The sequence below is a fragment of the Aphelocoma coerulescens genome, chromosome 3, assembly GCF_041296385.1.
Source record: "Aphelocoma coerulescens isolate FSJ_1873_10779 chromosome 3, UR_Acoe_1.0, whole genome shotgun sequence".
In the NCBI taxonomy this organism is placed as follows: domain Eukaryota; kingdom Metazoa; phylum Chordata; class Aves; order Passeriformes; family Corvidae; genus Aphelocoma; species Aphelocoma coerulescens.
In genome coordinates, this window is record NC_091016.1 from 34,447,370 (window position 1) to 34,466,269 (window position 18,900).

General features: G+C 42.0%; 1 protein-coding gene and 1 long non-coding RNA gene across 5 annotated transcripts in view; one reads left to right on the forward strand and one right to left on the reverse strand.

Annotated features, from left to right (window-relative positions):
* The window catches only part of LOC138107920 (uncharacterized), a 39,804-nt gene extending 36,391 nt beyond the window's left edge, over positions 1 to 3,413 (forward strand). The window contains exon 3 of one of the 2 annotated variants that reach the window (XR_011149771.1): positions 3,326 to 3,413. This is a non-coding gene — a long non-coding RNA (uncharacterized lncRNA). The remainder of the gene's footprint in view (positions 1 to 3,325) is intronic. The other variant, XR_011149772.1, reaches the window with a different exon arrangement.
* The window catches only part of PLB1 (phospholipase B1), a 92,078-nt gene that overhangs the window by 3,244 nt on the left and 69,934 nt on the right, over positions 1 to 18,900 (reverse strand). For all 3 annotated transcript variants that reach the window (XM_069009792.1, XM_069009791.1, XM_069009790.1), the window contains 12 exons: positions 16,940 to 17,000; positions 16,171 to 16,229; positions 13,612 to 13,670; positions 12,376 to 12,419; positions 11,062 to 11,161; positions 9,619 to 9,670; positions 7,791 to 7,871; positions 6,769 to 6,834; positions 6,121 to 6,215; positions 4,873 to 4,954; positions 3,453 to 3,557; positions 2,251 to 2,346 (listed from right to left, as the gene is read on the reverse strand). In XM_069009792.1, the coding sequence (XP_068865893.1) occupies positions 2,251 to 2,346; positions 3,453 to 3,557; positions 4,873 to 4,954; positions 6,121 to 6,215; positions 6,769 to 6,834; positions 7,791 to 7,871; positions 9,619 to 9,670; positions 11,062 to 11,161; positions 12,376 to 12,419; positions 13,612 to 13,670; positions 16,171 to 16,229; positions 16,940 to 17,000 (900 nt within the window). The remainder of the gene's footprint in view (positions 1 to 2,250; positions 2,347 to 3,452; positions 3,558 to 4,872; positions 4,955 to 6,120; positions 6,216 to 6,768; positions 6,835 to 7,790; positions 7,872 to 9,618; positions 9,671 to 11,061; positions 11,162 to 12,375; positions 12,420 to 13,611; positions 13,671 to 16,170; positions 16,230 to 16,939; positions 17,001 to 18,900) is intronic.

The window sequence follows — 18,900 nt, forward strand, 5'->3', positions numbered from 1 at the left end:
CTCCTAATCACTTGGCCCACCCACCAGCTAATGCAGTGAAGACTGAATTTGGTCGTTTTGTTGTACCTTAAAGGGAACAAGACAGTTATTTGCATGATGCGTGGCTCATATCTTGCAGCATTCTGCCTGCAGGGCAACTGGTTATTTGTAGAAAATTGTAATTCTTCCCATGACAGGGCACTTGGTAAGGATTCTGGCACAGAGCCCAGACAAAAGATGATAAAATACAAAATTCTGTAACCATCCATGCTTACTTCATCTCTATGCAATCTGTTCTTCAGGAGCATTAGCTTCTGAGCTTTGAAGATGACAGTATCCTCAAGTCCATGAGCATAGAGGATAAGTTCTAGAAGAAACCCACAGCTCCTCTAGAGCATATAGCAAGCGTGGAGGCAGAACACAAGCCAAAAACTCTGTCCATGTGTCTCTTCATCTTGGCCAAAGACCTGACAAGGTGGGTTTGGGACCAGTGGAAACCCCTTAAGACACCAGAGTCTTCTGACTTGAGAGAGCAGGAGCACACTTTGTTTTGCACGAAGCAAAAAGGGCAAAGAACATTACGGCAAAGGAGAGACATCCCGTAAGCCATCCCAAACCCTGCATACCCACACAGTGGCCAGGCACAGTCTGGCCCTTGATGTGCACTGACAAGAATCCGTGTCATTTGGCCATAAGCCTGCAGCCTGCCGAGCTTTTCAGGGAACAGGGAAACAATGCCGCCTTACAGTAAGCTTGCATAGCCTTGCCGTACAAGGACTGCGGGAAAAGCAGGGATGTGCTACAAGAACCAGATTTAAATAGTAAACACTAACATCTTCAGTTGGCATAGACCGACAGATCTCTATGGGAGGGAATAGCTGTGCTTTGCATCAGTAAGAACCCGATCCCTGCCACCTCAGTAGAAAGCTTTGTGGCAATATCCTTATACGCGTAGGAAATGAATGACAGTCTGGACAGAAAAAAACACTGGTGGCATAGGAAAAAAGACTGATGGTGATTCAGGAATGAGTAATGGCCAGTAGGAATACCACATGGCAACAGAAACCCAATTTAAGACCGCCATATGCCCAGGTACTGTCTCTTTTTTTTTTCTTGAAACCCTCAGCCATGCTCAATTTGAATTTTTCTACATTTTCCTGGAGTTTCTGGCCCACCATTAGCCCTGTTTAAACTAAGAAGCAGATTGAAGTGTACCAGCCTGCTGTCACCTGGAGTCCCAGACAGGGAAGCCTGCTGGAACACAGGCAGATTTGCTGTGCACACACAAATCAATTACTCCGAGCATGTGTGTACGTTGTACATTCTATAACCCTGGACCTGCAGCTCATATGCCATACTGGGCAACTGCACAGATTCCTGCCCTGAGTTTTCCAGTCCTTCTGCTCAAGCTCATTCTGGGGTATCCTGTAAGTTTCTTATCTTGCTCAAACTTTTACTCAGATGGAAAAGAAATTCCCCCCCATTTATGCTTGTTTCTTGTACAAACAAGAATGCAGGAGTTCTGCTAGCACAATGTGTTTGGGTACTGGTGTTTACAAGACAAGGGGAGGAAATGTTGCTGTGGCATGAAAATGCCATAGTTTCCTTCCAACATGGGGAAACATTTCTGAAAGCAACTGTGACCTTGGAGTTATCAAGTCTAGCATGTGCCTCTTACACCTTCTTCCAACATGATTCAAAAGCTATCATCTCCCCCAAAATGACAGATGGAATGTGGTTACAAGCATCATAAGTTTAATTTCAGCCCCCCATTAGTTTTAGTGACTCTACTAAAACTGCCTCAGATACAAGAGTGGGTGGTACAACATGTCCACACTATTAATGGCAGCAAAAATTCAGTCACATATACATTTTCCTAATAAATATAACAGAATACATAGAAGAAGGGCAAGCTTATTGAATAGACATTTTCAGCAAACCTACAGAACTGAATGTTTAACTGTTCAGACTGACTTTTTGTTTCAATGCAAGTTATTTACCAAATCAGAAAGGAATTTTTCATTATATTAAGACTCTCAGGACTTCCCATTTTGAAAGAGCAACGACTTACACTGTTTCATGCAACATGATCACTTTGGATTACGTTCCTAAGCAATGCAGAGTGAGGAGAATCTCAGAGTTGGGCTACCCCCTCTTGTTAGGACATCAGTTTTATGTCTTGCTTACTCTTTTGTTTCAGACACCTTTCTCATGATCTTTTGTAGATACTGCTACCACAAACACATAGGGATCTAAGTTGTAACCCCTTACCATATTATTCCAGAGAGCCATGGCCATCTCAGCATAACCTCTTACACTGAAATGAAAGCAGTCTGCAGCAAAGAAACTCATATCTGGCTTGCTGGTCTGCAATAAAAGCAAAAATGTATTTCTCATCAGATTTCAATCTCTGAGATCGGACATACAATATCTAATAGTGTACTGTACTTGGTATACCCACTTCACAATTTTGGTATCTTCCTAAAGACAATATGGTCATGTTTTCACACTTAGGTAAAAAATAAACTCAGGTACTCCTAACTATGGGCTGATTGCTGCACCTTGAGACCTTCTGTGTAATGTAGCCTGCTCAACTTCACATAGAAATTTTCTTAACAAAACTAAACCTATCATTAAGCCAACAGTCACAGCTGTTACATGGACACTGACATTGACCCACATTCCATGTTGTACAGAACTGATAGAAAACTGCTTATTATTGCTTTTTAAACTTCTGTGACTCAGACTTACAATCTTCCAGGTGTTGAAATTTCTGCTGAATTTCAGATAACAATAAAAATGATGGGCTTATCCAGCTGTGGCAAATGTCTCTCTTAGGGGGAATTTGCCTCATCGCTACCTGTATGGTGACCATTGTTTGATCTTCTGGTTGCCAGAAAAAAAAAAAAATGGGGATGGTACGTAAAAAGGATCACTACTATGCAAAACTGGGTTGTTTTGACCAGGATTCATGCTGGATATTTGTATCCCAAACTACACAGCATACATAATGCTAAGGCTTGAGAAAAGAAGGAGAATCAGTGTTTGGTTTCAAAGGCTGCTTCCTGTTTCTAGGCTTGGATGAGTCACAGATTCAAGTGCTGGTCTCCATTTGAAGAAAACCTGAACAAATTCTGTAACCTAAATCGGGAAACTGTGGTGAATGCTAACCAACCGCCTCAACAGGGGAAGCCACATGCAGTTTAGAGGAAGTTAGAGGGTGCCTCGTTTATGGGTGCACACTATGAATGTTTCCTAAAGCCATTTTGATTCACAGGCAGCACTGTGGATCTTCTTGTCTTCTTGTGAGACTTCCTGTCTTCTCCTCTCTCACTCTTACCCACAGATTCCACGCTGCGCCACTGAACCGTGCAGAGAGAAGAAAACACAATCCTTTGTGGCATGGATCTTACTGGCTTAAGAGAAATCAAGATACTGGCCCTTGCATAATGAGAAAGCAAAAGAGGACTCACGCTATCCAGGGGCAACAAGGTGTTCCGGAAAAACGGCTGCATGACTACTGCAAAGTCCTCCCGCTGTTCGTACCGACCGCTGTCGATCAGCCGCAGTGCTTCAGCCTGGATGCGGTGGAAGTTGTGAGAACAGCAGACTTACTCACAAGGCTCATCTAACATTTGTCAGCTATCAGAAACATGCAGATTACACAGCTTTCAGTGTAGGAAGCCGTAAATTGTTAGTGTAAATCCAGCTAAAGCAGTCAAGAAAACAGCTGAGAAAATAATTTGGTTAGTGAAGAGATTTTCATGAGGAAAATGCCCAGAAGCTGGGTTAATTCAAACAAAAAAAAAAAAATAGAAGATATAGATTGCTTAATTTAAAAAAAGGAAAAAAAAAAAATAGAAAAAGTAGTTCAAACCTTACTGATAGAAACCAAAGCTGCACAATTGCAATGAGATTAAAATTTACAGAAAATTAAAAAAGAGGAATAAGGCTAACATTTTTGGAAGTGACAAATGAGTCTAGAATGCCAACTTAAGGCTGAAGTGCACTTGATTTTTCAGAAAGGTGTGCTTGAATTAAAATAAAACTTAAACATTGAAAAATTACCTGCCACTTTCAAAAATTATGGTCACAGACATTCATACAAATAAAAAATCCCATCTCATTGTAACTTGCCATCTTATGGCTACAAATGCTAATGCTCCCAGTGGTATCTCAAAACATTCCTAATCCATCTTCCTTAGTTAAGAAAAACGACCCCTCTAGTAGGCTTATACAAGCATTTTCCAAGGTGAATTTCTTGATCTTTGTCAGATTCATTGGAACAGCCACTGCCAGAGCCAGAATGGAGAACATAATGTGATCTGATACAGTGATTCCTGTATTCATAAGAACATCGATGGAAAAAGCTTCTGCTCCAACAGCTATTTATAGCTTCTGTTAATTTTGAGTGAATCTTATGCCTGAGGCTATGAAAAGTTACTCTCAGATATTAAGCTGGCCCATGGTTAGTTTACTTAATTTTTTCTGCTAAGCTGTTTCACAAAACAGCTGATGCAAGGTCATTTGTCACTCTTGCAGTGACATGTTAATTCATGTGAGCTACTCACTGGGCTCATAACAGACAAACACATATCAACAAAGCAGTCATCATTACTAACTCCTTTTCGGCTGTTGAAACAGCAGTTGGAAACAGAGCTGGTCTCCATCTGCATCCAGCTCAGAACCGAGGTCAAATCGTAAGGCAACATGGAAAGACTTGCACTGCTACTAACTGGTTATCTGGGTAGGGTTTCAATTAGGCTGTAGCCAAGTTTTTTTCCAGTTATCCCTCTCTGTAGTGCTGAAGAGATGCATGAGAGGAAGGTCAGTGAGGGAAGCAATACAAAGAGACACAAGTGAAGATGACCAGTTACAGAATCAATGCATTACCTGAAAATCTCTGTTAACTCTCTTAATTTCTTGTAATTCAGACGAATTTTCCTCTGGGTTTAAGAAACATGGGCAAACTTGCCTTCAATGAAAGAAATACTAGAATTAAAAGCTAGTCTAGAATAGTCTATTCACAGTTCTTTGGCAGTGTGTGTCTGTTCAAGAAGCTCGGGATAGGTGCTCAAAGCTCACATGCAGAAGGGAGAGACACCTCAGTGGCTTACAAGTGGACAGATACTTCAGAAAAGAAAAATCTCTACTGACTTACTTTTCAAAATGAACACCTGTTGCAGCCAGAAAGCTGCAGGATCCACAACTCTTGAGTCAAACACAAAAAAAGTATTTAGTATGCCACACATTAGCAGGAAACCAGATGTGTTAGGATAAGAAAACCCACCCCATGAATGGGCTTACAGCAAATTTTCAGACATCTGGGAGTTTGAACTTAAAAAAGACAAATTTTTCATGTAGTCTGAATCCTTGCACCACTCTGTTTTATTATTTTTCCCTCATAACAAGAGGTAATAACTTGTGCTTCACTGAAATTTATATTCTAAGAATGTCCTTGGAATGAATATGAAGACATCAAGCAAGATAGTCAATTCATTATTTTCTCTTCCAGTGTGTTCCTGTAGTTAATTACTTGTATTATTAAAAATCTGTGCCTAACCTAATTTGAATTCATTTGGCATCACCTCCCAACTAGTGGTCTTTGTTACACCTTTCTCTGCGAGACTAAAGAGGCTTTTCATGTCCATTCTGATGCCTTTAAAGACACTGCTGCTTTCTAAATCAAGTCTCTCGACCTTAAGTTAAGATTTTGGTCTCCTTCATTAGGTGTGAGGAGCAGTTCCTGGTTGTGCTCTGCTGTATGCAGCCCAGCCTGCACCAGAGGTAATGCAGCACAGGATACAAAGAGAGGCATCAGGGAAGTCAGCCTGTGCTGCTGACCAGGGGATGGCTGGGCAAAAAAGCCTTCAAAGTTCAGCAGCACAACAATCATATGTTGACTTGTGCTGTGTTATGCTGCCTTAGAGCTGAGAAGTGATAACTCTGCTATCCACAGGTGCGTGCCTTTTAGTTGAAATATTGGAAGAAGTAATAGAAAGTTGATGAGAATTAGTGCATCCGGTAAAGGCAGCAATGCAAGAAGCTTGGAAAGCTCAGTGTGGATGTCCTCCTGTAGAAACTGAGACTGAGCCAAAAAAAATATCACTTTCTAGGCAAAGAGTTGTTTTGCTCACTTACTTTGCTCTCAAAGCACACTCTGAAGAGCTTGCTGTGATTTGACGCAGTCCAGAGAACTCTAACATCTCTACCATGTTGATAAAGACTCTTGGGAGCTGCAAAAATTATAATAACCAGACATACAGACATGTTACAAATAGCAGAACATGATACCACTACAAAGAGGGAGAAGTGCCATCCGTAGGTCAGGGAGTCAGGGCAAACTGCACTGGCTGCAGACAGTGGCATGTGCAAGGATGATGTATAAAATGAGGGGGAGGGAGACATACAGTGGACGTCAGCCAAAAAAATTCCAGCAGCTAGTACAAACCAGCCGAAATGCTGCTTCACTCCTTGGGACATTTCCATTTGCTCTAGGGTAAATGAAACTGTTTATGGTTGGTTTAGCCACGAAAACTGGCTGTAGGGTCATGGTATGTCTGGTCCACAGCATAAATATGGTGAAACACAGTTTTTCTGAAACTGCAGCCCTCTCTCAGGGCATGAGCTAATACAGTTGTTGAAATGCAGCACGGAGGAACAGTCTGACTCCAGCTATTTGAAAGATGATCTTGTATGAAACATAATCACTGACAGTCTATCAGAGGTGAGAAAAACATCAGGGTACTTGCCAGGAACATAGCTTGCTAGGGTATCTGAAAAGCTTACCTCCTTATAGAAAATATCCAGAGTGTCCTGAAGGTGCTTTACATACTTTTGCACTGAATAGGTTTCCTGTTTAAAAAAAAAAAAGAATCAGTCTTTTTAATGAACCAAGGAGGTGGTCTGTGAGAAGATACACCGACTTGATGCTCCTTTTTTCTTCTGCTGGCAGATATATTTCCAGATCAAGAAGTTTATTGGCCCATGTACAGAGGTTATATAGTGCTTCTCTTTTTATGTCATTAATACATTCACCTAATCGCTATAGGAAACCCTGAGGTATCTTGGCAGAGCCTTTCCCTGATAATGACTATATTGATCACACTTTTGGATTTTGTGTTGTCTGATGAACAGAACAACATCTTATTTTTCAAACTGCCAGTCTGGAGAAACTGATATGAAGGCACTCAGACCCCACAAAGCCCATAAGCAAAACAACTTTGTGACTGCAGTTCTAGAAATGTAGCTACGGGGAGAAAGGCTCCAGGCAGCAGCCTATAAAGTAAAGAGCAAAACAGAGAAAAGCACCTGGTCATTTCAACAAGCTGGGGTCCAGACCCCCAATCTGTGCTACATGAACTGTTTCAGAGGGGATGACCACTGACAGCTAAAGAAAAGACATGTTTTTCACTGTAAACTGATATTGAGTGTCATTCTGAAGCAAGAATTGGGCATCCTCAGTAATTATTGTGTGGAGACACTTTCCAGAAGACTTCATTTGTGTCCCATAACATGCCTAAGATACCACACTGATTGCTTTGTCCAGTTAAGCAGGGAGAGCTCCTCATCTTAATCTTGGTGTTTTGGTCAGTATGGGCAGGTTCATAGTATTTAAAAAACGCATTTCTCCAGAGCTGCAGTGCCCTGGTGTTAAAAGCTGTGCACTTGTTTCTGATACAATACAGATGAAAGGGGCAGGACTTCTAAGCGCTTCTTAAACAAAGAGGAACTTTGGCTCCCTGAGAGAGAGAAAGGCTATATTTCCAGGGCTGGTCACCTGCCAAATGCCTCGATTCAGAGATACAAACCTTGTCCAAGCAGTACTGGCATAGGTCGCTGCCTCCAACAAGGACGGTAATCAGCTTCCAGTCTTCCTTGAAGTTAATTTTCTAGTGGCACATAAAATAAACAGATTGCAGCACCCATTGCTTAGGCATGCAGAGGTAACATTCACAAATGGGGCTAAACGGGACACAGACAGTAGGGCAGAACAAAGGAGGTATGCTGAGTTAAACTGGCAGAAGAAAAGCCTCTCTCCAGGGGGAAAATCTGAACTGTTTGCTAGTCTACTGCAATTCACCTTGGCTTCTGTGAGGAAATTCCCTTCAGCAGACAAGCTCTGTCAGGGTAACCAAGCATGGAAATGTGTCTGTGGCAGCAAGCATCCCTAAATGAATGTCAGCTTCAGGACAGGGATGGACAGGAGAGATTTGCCAGCCATGGCTGCACCTGCAGGCAGCGTGGGGATAAAGCCGTGTGGGAGTGGAGGCTGGAGTGACTCATGAAGCTGTGGAACTGGAGCTGCTGGGGATCCCTGCCAGCTGGGCAAGAATTATCCCGTGGCCAGGAGGGGCAAGGGGTGCCCCAGGGAACAGACAGCTGGATTAAAATAGAAGAGTCCAGGAGGCTGGTGACTTCACTGAGCTCATATAAGGGCAGCTGCAGCATCCACGTCACCACAAGCTAACAATAGGCGCTGCTGAGAGCTGGATCTCATCAAAACATTTTGTAACATTCAGTACAAAGAAAGGAATCAAAGGCAACTATTTTTAGTGTGGTGCATTTACATAACAAACATCTGCGAAAGGATCCCACAAATAGAGGGAGGGCCTGGGAATCACCCACAGGTCTGAATTCTCCTCTTTAACCAGCAATTTGCTCAGAAAGACTTTCATGAAGAGGCAATGCAATGTTATGGCAGGGACACAGCCCTCTCGCTTTTTAAAAAAATGCATTAAAAGCTGTGAATAAAACAAAGTACAAGAGCCTCTGCTCTTCTATTCTATTGAAAAGCCATGCCAGCTCCCTTCACTCTGCCAAACAATTGGCAATGCAGAGTAACTGACAGTGGGGTGAGCATGCAGCATCCATCAAGAGTTCTGGCATGGAGAGACACATGCTTTGACAAATCCTGCTTATTCAGTGCCTCCCTTTCCCATTCAGCCTGAGCCAAGGAGCACCAGGCACTCCCATTCCCTTAGAGGGAATGCTCACACCCAGTCATCCACTCAAATTCAGCCAAAGCTCGGAGCAGGGCAGCTTTAAATTCCTCATAGATTTCTTCCCCTCTTTGCTTTTGATGCCCTTTGTAGCCCTCAGGGGAGCTGGCATAGCAGACTGGTCCACAATGCTAGATCCCCTCTAATTCTCTAAAAGATTATGGTGTGACAGAGATTCACCCAGTCCTGAGGTTTCTGGTCACTGATTAATTATTTGCCTGCTCAAAACCAGACTTTTCAAAAACCCAGAGGGCTTTTTCTCCTGCAGACTTCAGTAGTCCCTCTTCCCAGTATTGTGAATATTGTGACTCATGTTGGTCTGCAGGTACCTGCTCCAGCAATTTTACACTCAACCTTTACGACCTTCACTTTGAAGGCTGCTGCCCAACAAAGCAATCCTGTGATCTCACCTGAGCCTTCAGATTTCTCCCCTTCCTCACTATCATCCTTACATCTCCTGGCTGCACTGCACCCTACATTAGGGGTAATTCATCTGGTACATTCATTGGAAAGCACAGCAGAGACAAGGACTTTTCTTTCATCAGTAAAGCACTCTTCATGACTCAAGCATCCCATTAATTACAGTCCTCTCCCAGAGACCACGGGAGCACTGAGGCGTGGCCCAAATCCCACTTACCGAGCTGCTTCTCATCAGCTCCACCAGTGCACGAGCTTGGGCTGGCATATCACTAGGAGAGAGAACAGAAGATTTTAGATGTGTGCTCTAAAAGCACTTCATCTTCTTGATCTCTCACTCCTCCTTTCAGGGGATCTCAGGATCAGCAGAAATCAGTATAAGGAAAGTGATGCCTCAAAAGGCTGAGCAAACACTGAAGGACCAAGTTGCACAAGTGAATAATCTGATCTGAAAAGCCTTCAGCTTTTCAGCTGGGATGGCTGCCAAGTGGCACACAACTGGTATGAGTTCTTCCCATCTCAGAGTTGGCTTAAGTGCATTTTGTTTGGAAAAAACACTAATGCCCAGATGCACAGAGACATTGAGTTGCATAACTCCCTTCAAAGATCTGCTGGGGGAGTTTGGTGCTGACACAGAAGCTGGGCACCTAACCAGCCTTCCTGATCCAGCCTTAAATTCCTATGGCTTGTCTTATGGCTGGAAGATATTGCTTACATTGTGGGACTGCCAGGCTGGAGAGTCCCAGTCCAGCTCTGGACAGGATGCAACATCCACAGGCCAAAGCAAAAAACCATGCTGAGACACCAGATGGAAACGAGCTCCTGATATACCAGAATAAGACTGTGCTTGAGCTAATAAGCCCTGCCTCTCTCCAGCAACTACACAAATGCAGTTACATTATTTGGATTCCCAGAACCATATTGATCACGCTGAGTCAGCTTTGCTCAGGGTACCTATGAAATATTTAGTAGCTATACAGGCTTTGATAGCTATCCTAAATCTCTCCTGCAGCAGATTTAATGGTTGTTAAAGGCATCACAAAAAGCTTTGGAAACAAATTCTGTGAGTATTCATGGAACAGGCACAGGGTAAGCCATACAAATTCTTACACCTTTTGGTTCTTAACAGACTAGCAGATTTTTTTCTTCAGGAGGAGAAAGGAATTATTTCCCAGCTGCTCATTTTTTTCCCCTTTGCAATGCAAACAGGTATAGTTTTTAATGCCATTAGGGTAGCAGTGGGCTTCTATTAGTTAGTTTCAGGCACATTTTCAAGAAATCAAGGAATAAAAGAGATGCTCATGAATTTTTTCTCATTACAGATATTGCCTGACAGTGAATTAGGGACCTGCACACTGAAGACAAGACAGAAAAAGGTACTGGCTGAATTAGAAGCATAACTAAAGCATTGGCTCAAAAACTATGGGCAGAAATCAAATAAAGAAAGGAAGCTTGTGTCTAATTTTTAAAAAGATAACAAACAAATCCCCCAAATCCTGAATTGAATTTAAAAAATAAAACCCCAAAACTCACAATTAAAAACATCAGATCACAGAAGCATGCCAGAGTACCAGCAGGTCACCAGCATTACCTCAACCCTGACATGCACCACAAAGGTCACCTGCCAGTCCATCACGTCTCACTCCTTTGCAATTGTCCTTACCCTGCTGTGGCATTTCTCTCTGCAACGTTGAATCCAGCTGTTTCCTTGGAACTGCCACTGGAGAAGCCAAAGAGGTTCGGATTGAATTTCTTCAGGATGTCTTAAAAAGAAAAGCCACAGTGTTTGACCACTCACAGTACAACCAGCAGCGCTGCCTCCTGCGCGCAGAAGCAGGAGCCAGTTGAGTGGTGAGAATATGGACCTGTGTTTTCCCCTCATGCGTGTGACTTCACAGGAGCTAGAGATATGGCTGCTTTGAAGACTCTAGTTACTGTCCAAATTTCATCACTGCAATTATTTCTCCCCATGGGCCTGAGAAGTCAGGGCCTGGTGGCCCAGGAGATGCACAGGTGGATCTCAGGCATGTCACTACTTTTGAATTTAAGTGTCAGAGTACTCGTGGTTACTTTCTTTTATGTACCAGAAGCAGATGCCCTGAATATGGCCCTCTACCTCTCACTCCTCCAGCTAGATAAGACTACTTGTGGCAGAGAAGTGAATTTTTTTCATTTTTCTAGATTTCACTGAAACCTTCAGAGGGGAAGCACGATGTCTGATAACTGTTACTGTTGCTGTGTCTGTGGTGCTGTCTGAACACTCTTTATAGAATCTCATTTATAATGCATAAATGAATTGCGCCTTCTATTTCTCGTCAAGCACAGTGATATGCCTGGTACAAGGCAAAGCACATCAGATTTTATTACTAACAATGTCAGGTATTGTCAAACTGCTCCACAGCATAGATCACATACAAATAGATCAACCATTGTAAGCCAAGTCCCTTCCAATTTATTGTCACATTGACCACTTAATGGTTTCTATGGCAACTACTAGGGCAAAAAAATTATCGTATTTTTAGATTTTTTTTTTTCACTGATATGTAGCAACTTGAAATCATCAGGAAGAACCACAGCTTTGTCAACAGCCCTGGCTAGATGGACTGCTAATTGTTTCAAAACCCTTCATTTGTCCACAGACATTACAGTCAGTCACTAGAAAGCACAAAACAAAATAAGGGAGGAGCAGGTCTGCCATGAACTTCTGTCAACTTCAGCACGTTTACTCCTAATTCTTTTGGTCAAAAGGACGATACAATCACATGCAGGTCCTGTGATGCGGAGGGGGTGAATCAACTTTACAGCTGATCAGGTCAGTCTGGATTTCATCTGTGACTCACATGAACTGCTCATACCCACAACAGACGGATATCCCCACTGTTTGCAAGGAGAGAATGACCATTTCCAGATGTTTCCTAGCATCCACTTAAATGACTTTCAGTGTATTACCCAACTTTTGCTTTTCTAGGATACTCACTGGGTAAAGTAGCCTGGATCTCCAGGGTCTCATCACCTCCAATACTACAAAGGGAAAGAACAAAATCACCCAGTGGGGTTAATCCTGCAGCCATCTGTCTTATTGTCACCATATGGCCCAAGAAGGAAAAAACAACCTCCCCGCCCAAAATACTTACTTCAAACAGGACTAAGAAGATAAACCACAGGAATTCAGGGGAAGTAGTGAAAGGATAACTCATATTAAATAAAGCAGGGCAGCAGCTAAGATAGAAGCTATGCCTTCAGGCTGGAAACAGACCATATTGGAAGAACTGATTTTTCATATGGACATGCAGGGATACCTATCATTGAAAGGCAGATGTCCTCACTAAAGCTACTCCACGTTACCTTGCTGAAACTACATTTGTGTGCAGTTATACATAGGAGAGACTGCATTAAATATTAATTAACTACCTATTTGCAATTCTGCAATGCCAATGACGAAGAGCCTCTGCCATTCAGAACTTGTCTGTGTGCAGAGCCCATACACTCCTGCACCAACATCTGGCAGCCCCTCCTGAAAATATCCATGCCTGCAGACACACAAAGGGACGCAGAAAGAGAAAAGAGGACAATGTATACATGCACACACTTATCAACCATCCACCTGCCAATAGGGAGCAGGCAGTTTCCTTCCACTCTAGCGTGGATATTCAGCTTCACACCCTCTGATGTGCCTTGTTTGCCCACTTTGCAATAGCAAAGGTGTTTGGAACATCTTCACCAAGTATGTATGTATGCAGTGCCCTCACCATGTTCATGCCAATCCACACTCACTCAGACCTTCTAGCATTAGACACTGCAGTAGATAATCACAGCAACAACAACATTTTGAATAAGCTCCAGAGAGACTAGCAAAAGGCTAAAAGGTACTGTGTCAGAGGACCACACTTGTAGCAATCAGGTCTGGTTAACACACACACACAAAAAAAAAAAAAAAAAAAAAAAAAAAAAAACCAAAAGAAAAAAAAGAAAAAAAAGCAGCAAGAAAAAGCCCACAAAAACAAACACAACCCACCCACCCCACCTGCCATAAGAATCACTCCTTTTCTCTTCCAGTCCTGCCACCTCCAGTCCTTACCAAACAATACTTGCTGTGTCAGCATCCTTGCCCTGAATTTACATACATAAAGATGTAACTACACAACCAGGTGACCCACACTTTTAACTATGTGCACAAAAATAGAGAAAGAAAAAAACGAGCATTCTCACTCACCTCCAGGAAAGTCCCCTCCAGTCTATTTGTAGGTCAGGTACTTTGGCTCCTAGTGCAGTCTGGAAAAGATGGGAATAACAATTGATGAAATACCAAGAGGAAAAAAAAGCCCTATGAATTTAGGTAGGATAGACATCATGTTTTGAAAGTGCTGAAGCAATCTGGTAACATTACTCTGCATCCAGCCAAGCTTTTGCAATATCCCAGTTTTAGCATAAGTGGCCCGTGTCCTTACTGACCACCACACACTGGCCTGTGGGCAGCCCTGCATCTCCCATACTTCAGTTTTCTGGGCTTCTCCTCATATGTAAAAGGAATTCACCTAGATAGTAGACAATGGAGCATCAGAGTAAGACATAGTCCAGGCAGAGGACATCGGATTGTAAGGTCAAGGACATAAGACGCTAAAGCTACTACTCATACTGTTTTAGCAACCCAGTGGGACCCAGATTAACATCAACAGCTTGGTATTTGTTTGGATTTTTTTCTGATGGAAAATGCTTCATCCTGGCATTTCCTGAAGAAAGATGATTTTGAGAGACTTAATAATCCAGAAAAAAAGCCCCAAACACTGATGAAAAATTCCCATCCAGTTTTCGCTGTACATAAATCAGAGGAGCTGCTTTTTAATCTGCCAAGAAAACAAATCTTTGGTGTACAATCCATTTTTCCTCTCCTGGATCCAGTCTGCTAGTCTAACACACAGACTTGATGAGGTGTAGACAGGATTTTTTTGGCCAGTATAGATAAGCATGTTGGTGTGTCTATTGCTTTCATTGTGCACTGGGGCTAAGAAGTCAGACAGATGAATTCTAACCAGCGACATGACTAAACTGCTCAATGTTTCATTAATCTCCAACTGTATCTAGACTGAGACAGCCTTCCTTCCTGCACTGTGAACTTTCATATCCTTCAAAATTAAATAAATACATAAAGCCATCAGAGCAAACACCTCCGTGCTGAATTCAAGTAGCTCACAGGATGGGGACAGACCTCTAGCAGGCTCAGCACCCTGACTCGCATTCAGGGCAGCAGCTGTGAGAAGGGGTTCTTCTGCAGCTTTACAATTTTTTAGTGGTCTCACCTAATTTTGTATTCTTCAAAAAGCCACGGTACCAATTCAGCCATAAACACTGACTGCATTCAGGGATCGTGTGGGAAGTACCAGGAGGACAATCAGTGCCTTGGTGGACTTGGCTGCTGCAGTCCCCCTGTGCCAAGGATGCCATATGAAGTGCACGTGGCTGCTGTGGGAGGTATGAGTATGTGTACACATGTGGGAAACACTCTGCCAGTTTTTCTGGCCCCCCACAAATAGTTCACTTTATAAAACCCCAAAACACATCTTGCTGTGGCAGTGTAACTGGTAGGAACTGCATGAAAAATGGCAATATGAGAACCTACTTTGCTCAGCTCTTGAGACCAGAGACCTCAAGCATCATAATCCAGACCCTATGGCTTTCTGAGACATTTCACATACTAAAAGAACTTATATTTTAAAAATAAGAGGTATAGGATAGTGTCATGCCTAGCATTCAATATGGGGGAGGAAATAAAGCAATTAATTTTAAGAGTCATGGCAATGGACAGGAGGGAGACTCGTAGGGTCTTCACTTATTTCTTCTAAGAAAAGCTCAAAGCTTTGCAGCAGGGGGAAAGCCAGGATTACAGCAGGTCAAGCAAAATCAGTCTCAGAGCTAATGAGAAGGTGCATGATGCATAATGAAGACATGCACACCTGCCTGTAAGATAAGCCTGATCATTTAAGGGCTTCAGACCCTCAAGTCCCTCTGAACCCAACAGGAACAGAAGCTGCTAGAATGAGCACTGGTTTAGTTCAGGAGTTAAAATTCATAGGAACTGTTGACGCAAATGTTTGCTTTCATCCCATGCTAGGACAATTCTGTAGGGCTGTGGAATTCTAGAACTTTTTCTCAGAAAACTTCAGTGCAGATCTGCAGTATTCCCTGCTACTCTTCTCTGGGGCCTTTTTTTTTTTTTTTTTTTTTGTATCTACTTTTTTGTTTTCAACCTCCATTTCTTAGTACTTGAAATACATCAGAGTTTTAACTGGAAGACATCTAACCCAGGAAGCAACAACTGAAAGCAAAATTCTGAAATACAGAAGTATCAGAATTATCTCGAGTGGGAAGCACTTCATTCTGCAATAAATTACTTCCATGGGAGTTTCCAGCAAAATGTCTTATTGCATCAAAAATATCAACTGCTTTCACTTTTTTTTTCCCTCATGTCAGAAGAGACTGTTCCTATAAAACAGCCACTTCCCTTTTCAAAAACACTTGAATAAACTGTATGCAACAGAGAATGGGATCCCATTTCTGTCCTGGCCTGAATTATTCATTGCTGGATTACACAATTGCCAGTGTCACTCATACCCCTTGAGGCTATTTCTTTGCAAAGGGAACCAGGAAGATGAGTTTTGCTTTGCCAAGCCAAAGCAATTTGCTTTCTATCTGATGATGCCTGACTTGACAATATCTAGGTGGAAAACGACAACTGCTCTTCTTATTCTAAACGTGGGAATACAGCAGTACTCACAGTCAGGGAATCTCCCAGGGCTCCGATGGCTTTGATGTCACCAGGCCGGAGCTCATGTACTATAAAACAGGAGAAGAATAAAACCAGGATTACTGACAAATGACAAAATACTGGTTAGGAGAAGAAATATGCAAGTCTTAGATTCCAATCTGATGGCACTTTTGCAGACTTTTAAGGCAGAAAAAGCCTCAGGTTCCGTGTGCCAGCTAGGCAATATGCATAACTTCTTGCCTTTGCTTGCAACAGTATATTACACTAACATGGAAAGAAATGGAACTTAAAACAGCTTAGGTAAAAAATGGAAACAGACTAGATATGTTTACAGATGCATACATTCAATCACTTTTAATTGGCTTACAGGTTTGGGTCATAGATCAGTATTTCCTATTAAAATCTCCCTGTAAAGTCTTAAACTATACACAGAACTTGCACTGCACTGCTTATCAGAGTAAATTCCAACTTGCTAAGTCACTAACACCCCTAAAACACTAAAAGGTCAATTTTAATCTGCCACGTTGCTGTATGATAAATGACTTATATGACATATGCATATGATAAATGTGATCATATTTATCCACAGAGACATACCTGCTGTCATGTAGAACTTAGTGTGAATGGCAAGACAGACTTTTTCCTTTTGCTGCTAAATATATCAGCTTTTTTTGTTTACTTTCCATCTAGGATGTGCAATTTCAACATCTTACTGTCTTTAGAAACAAAAGATGAAATTTTTCCTATGTGTGACTTTAGGTTAGGAGTTCTTTCCCACCTGATGTTGGGACACGACTAGATGGCGTATGTCCAGGACACGACAGTTCACTGCCCCAATTCTGAAATGACAAATTGCAAAATTGTTTCATCTTGTAGCTAAAAGATAATGTGGAATTCATATATGGTTTGGTTGTACAGTGAAGGGCAAAACCAAGTTAAAACATAGATCCTAGTTTGGTGCCTACGTAGCTCAACAGTCTTTTACACCTCTTCGTGGAATACTGTCCAAACAATAATTACTTTTGGTCACATTTTCTAGCCAAAGCATAAAACTTTTCCAAAGGCAAAACATTTCATCTTGAAATACTGCTTATGACAAAGTTCCAGAAGGAGAATTATTTTTTCCTCTCTGCAGCCTAGAAATTTTGGCCAAGACCTAGAAGTTGGGGTCTCCAGGTCTGAAGTCTTGCTCTGTCTCAAAAGATATCAGACGGAAAAGCAAATAAAAATCAACAATAAAATCCCCTGCAAAGTTATAATGTTATATTAATGTATTATATTATTAATAAATTATTATATTAGCTGGTGAAGGGTCTGAACATAAGTCCTATGAGAAGCAGCTGAGGAAATTGGGGTTGTTTAGTCTGGAGAAAAGGAGGCTCAGGGGTGACCTTATCACTCTGTACCACTGTGTGAAAGGAGGTGTGATGAGGTGGGAGTCAGCCTCCTCCCAGGCAACTAGTGAAGGAGCAAGGGGAAACGGACTCAAGTGGCAACAGGGAAGGTTCAGGTTGGATATCAGAAAAAATTTATTCACTGAAAGAGTGGTCAAACATTGGAACAACCTTATATATTCTATTACTATACTATCATTCCCCATGTACCTTGCCAGGAACCTATTATTTCCCTAGAAACTTTCAAAAAGGGCTTGCTTTTACTGAATACAAAATTTGAAAAATCTTCAAAGCTTTGAAAGTTCCAGTAAAGAAAACTGTCAGGCTCTAAATAATTGTACTTTACCATACATTTGTTGGCGGCATAATAGTTACTATGTGTATTCCACTATTCCACCAACTGAAGAATTTGAATCAAACACACATTGCAGAACACCTTAGCTCACCAGCAGAGAGAGCTGATGAATGTCCCCTGCTGCTTTTTTGGTAACAAGCAACCATTATTATCCAAGAAGGCAGCAAGGGAAAAACTACAGTTGTTACAGTGGCCAGCCCTTGCAAGAGCAATGAGAGCTGTGTACACTGATCCAAGGGCCAGCCCTGCTACAAGCAGGAGGTCAGGCTAGGGATGTCCTGAGTCCAACCTCAGTTATTCTGTGATTGCACAGTTCTACCAGACTAAAACTACATGGACCAGCGGTCTTCAGAAAGCATGGCTGCTGTTAGAAAACATCACAACAAATTCATCTGTTCTTGTAAAAAAATGGTGTAAATAGGCTCCACTATCAACCATTAAAGTCTGGTTGCAGAGGCTAGAAAGGACAGATAGGCTTATTTTTAGATCAGAGAGGAAAGTGCTGCTTTACCATCTCTCTACTTCTTTCCTTTATCACTTCAAAAGCTGTTGCTGTTCAGATTCACTGGAAGCCCAAGAGTTACCTACTAAAAGTATAACTCTAGCTCTACAGATAAAAATCCCATTTCAATCCTGAAAACCATGGCTTTCTAAGACAACAACTGCTGTTCTTTGTGACCCTCAAGGCACACAAACATTTTGATAATTGGGTTAGTCATGAGCACCCCCAGTATGTCAAACTAGCCCAGCCCATTTTGACTGCCAAGCAAATAACTGCTCCATTTCTTCAAGTCCTACACACAACGTTTGTTTTTGCAGTTTGTTTAACATACCTCATGATAGTTGCTCAAGCACGGTGGAAATTAAGTCCCTTTGAAAATGGGATTCCTATCACCTTTGCACAGTCACACACACAATATATAAAGGTGACTGCCCTCTACAGGTTAAGATTACTTGAGTGCAAGGAAGAACAGTGCCTCCAGAACAGGA